This window comes from Macadamia integrifolia, chromosome 4 (assembly GCF_013358625.1).
Source record: "Macadamia integrifolia cultivar HAES 741 chromosome 4, SCU_Mint_v3, whole genome shotgun sequence".
NCBI classification, from domain to species: domain Eukaryota; kingdom Viridiplantae; phylum Streptophyta; class Magnoliopsida; order Proteales; family Proteaceae; genus Macadamia; species Macadamia integrifolia.
Genome location: NC_056560.1, coordinates 28,059,348 through 28,062,542, shown reverse-complemented (window position 1 = coordinate 28,062,542; position 3,195 = coordinate 28,059,348). Strand labels below are relative to the sequence as shown.

The 3,195-nt window shown below is 43.1% G+C and overlaps 1 protein-coding gene across 1 annotated transcript; it reads right to left on the bottom strand.

Moving 5' to 3' along the window:
- Nucleotides 1-73: 73 nt before the first annotated feature.
- Nucleotides 74-1,894, bottom strand: LOC122077203 (molybdate transporter 2-like). The gene has a single exon (XM_042643067.1). It carries the CDS (start codon nucleotides 1,635-1,637, stop codon nucleotides 240-242), a length of 1,398 nt encoding a protein of 465 aa, XP_042499001.1. The 5' UTR covers nucleotides 1,638-1,894; the 3' UTR covers nucleotides 74-239.
- Nucleotides 1,895-3,195: the final 1,301 nt, after the last annotated feature.

Here is a 3,195-nt window from a genome sequence, read left to right as displayed (position 1 = left end):
TAAATAAGAATAACTTTATCAATCGTTTTTTAGGTTTTTCTCCGCAAGAACAAGAAAATGCAGTAACAAAACATTGTCGAAAGATGCATGCCCAGATATATTGGGAAAACAGAGCCAAATCTTCCTAGAACTTGAATTCCCACTATTATGATTGCCATCAACTTGCTTCTGCTACCAATAAATTATATCATAATTTTTATTCTTTCTTTCTCCCACCTTAAGAATAAAGGCGAAATCTCCTAAGGATGGAGACCAGTATCAATATCAGCAGACCCTTTTGATTTGTAGTTCCATGAAGAGAAATCCGATTCCCTCAGTTTCAGCAGCAAAAACACCACAATCCCGCAACCGAAGCCCAAAGCAGCACTTGAACCAGTCAAGGACACAGCAGCACAAATCAGCATCACAAAGGACTCCTTCTTGGTGTTCATATCCTTGGAAGCCATTGCCAATTCAATACCAGAGAAGAGCAAGAGAACCCCTAATATCCCAATTGGGAACTCACCCAGTATCTTCACGAATGTGTTCCCAAAAACAAGCCCCAGAACCAGCTTCCCTATCCCCAGAAACAGCACCGATGCACCACTTCGTCCCCCACAACGGTACTGCCCTGCAAGCCCCCCTGCGCCATGGCAGACGGGCAATGCACCGAACCAACAACCCACCAAGTTCATGGCTCCCACACTGACGGAGACTGCCGTCGCCGACGCTTCTTTCTCTGGAAACAGGTCGGTTGATAATTTGCAGACCGCAATCACAGAGTTCAGAACAGAGAGTGGAATCTGAGGAATGGCAGCTCGAATGAATCCGGTCTTCCAATCATGCCACGAAATCTTGACCACATGGATCTTCGAAGGACCGAAGTTGAGATCCTTAACAATGGAAGCGTCACGAACGAAACAGAGCACCAGACCCAGGAGGAACACAAGAAGCGCGGATGGAATCGCCAATAAGATACGCAGCCTTCGAAGCGGACGACGAGGGCGATGGGGTTCTGGTTCAGGTTCAGTTTCAGTTTTGTCCACCGAGTCGCCAGAACCTGTTGTGAGGACAATGAATAGGAGGGCGGAGAGGGCGAGGATGAGACCATCGAGGCCGAGCCAGGGGCGAGCAGAGCCCGATTTACCGGTGGCGAAGTTCTGCTGGTGACGGATGTATTTGATGGCAGAGAAGGCAAAGGAAAGGCCTTGTGAAAGCTGGACGCCACGAACGACGGGCAACGGGATGAAACGGTAGAAGAAGGACATGAGGCCTGTGGCGCCCAGGAGAAAGAGGACGGAGGCGGTTGAGATACCAGCGGCCATGATTTGGGGAATGGTGAGGTGGGTTTGGGATTCGGAGATGGCGACAGCGGCGATAGCTTTCATGGGCTGGACGGGCATTGGGATACCGAAGAGGAAGCCTGTAATGATATTATAGAGGCCCGTGAAGATGAGGGTGGTGCCGAGATCCAAATGATTGACCAGAGTGAGGGCCAGGACGATGGGGATGTAGGTGCCCAGGTCACCCACAGAGCCACCCAATTCGGACCAGACTGAGGTCTTCAGGCCGAAGCTGGTAGCCCAGGAGAGGCGGGGGAGGTAGCGGCGCCACCGCCCTGGAAGAAGCGGAGAGGTTGTTAGAGTTGGTGATTCCATGGAAATTGGAAAGACCACAGCAACGGATTTGGTCTCTCCGTAGTCTGTAATACAAGACTCAAGATCACAGGATAGAGGACGAGAAGAAGAAGTATGGTTTACTTTAGAATTGAGAAGCTCGAGAGAGCGACGACTTCAATGCTGTCTCTCCAGAGTCTGAGACTAAGGAGTGAGGACAGAGAAGAGATTCAGTTGAGAAGTTCGATAAAATGACGCACTATCCTCTGTGAACTCGTAAAATCAGAAATGAAAACGAGAGATCTTTGCTGTCTTCCCAGATGGACCGCGATTTATCGTCAATTGGGTCACCGCATGTGATGCCACGTGTCACCAGCTGTTTCTCGCATTACGTTTTCAAAATGAGAATGTGAACCAAAAAACATATTGTCCACTTTACAATGCATTCTGAAAATGCTTACAAACGTAGCCTAAGTTTTTCTTAGATGAGTGTTAATTTTCTACTTCATAACTTCTTTTGGCAGCCTACTGAGCAGCTTCCTAAGTTCGATGAATTATTCTTCTAGAAAAAGAAAAAAAACTAATCTTCAATACAAAAAGCAATTTAAGAGAGGATGGGCAATGAAAAAGAAATAAAACAAATTAAAAAGTAGACTACCATGGCCATAATTAAGTAGGCATCATTAAGGTTATTCCTTTCAAAAGAATTATTTTGCATGTGAGAACATAAAAGAAATCTTAGTTGAAAATTTTTTTTAGCATATTAAATGTCATAACTTGAAAGATCAAATAACTATTAGCAAAATGGTATTTTTCAAATATTACCAAGAGAGAAAAAAATAGTAACTTTAATATGATTTTTTACACTCATTGATATATCATATACTCGTCGACTAGCCTCGGAACAGGTGTTAAATTGAAAATGATACTCCCTAAGCTCCTATGCTATGAGCTTAAGAGTGGGAGGCATATGATGTACCATATATACTCCTTGACTAGTCAATGGCTAAGAGATCACACCTCGACCTCATTAGCACGAGCCAACCTCCCCAAGCAACAATAGAGGCTCCCAACCAACCAAGGTAGCTAACTAAGGTTAGGCAGTTATTTAACCCCTAGGTGGCTAACTAAGGTCAGGTGGTTATTTAACTCCCAAACTCACCACGGTTAAGTTAGTCGTTATCAAAGATTAAAGTATCAGTATCGGTCGCCGTATCGATCGGTCAAAATTAAGATACGTATCGGAGGGTATCGTATCGTATCGGAGATACGCTAAGATACACTAAAGATATGCACATAAATGGAAAGGGAACACATTTTTATACACTTTTGCATAAAAAAAACAGTTAAAAAAAGTTATATATAACATGTAGAATGCATAAATACTTAAGTGGAGGGTATCGTATTGATAGACAAATATATTGAGTTGAAAATGTTCAAAATGATGAGGGTATGGTATTGATAGACAAATATATTTTTTTGAGAAAAATCAAAATTTTCCATGGAAGTTGTAGAACACTTGTTTTTACATAACATATAAAAAATCTAAACATTTTTAATCATTGAGCTTGAGTAGATCTAAGAAATTTGAAATAAATTG

What these genes read in the sequence shown, in the direction of transcription:
- LOC122077203 (XM_042643067.1), bottom strand. Translation starts at nt 1,637, where the DNA reads ATGGAATCACCAACTCTAACAACCTCTCCGCTTCTTCCAGGGCGGTGG.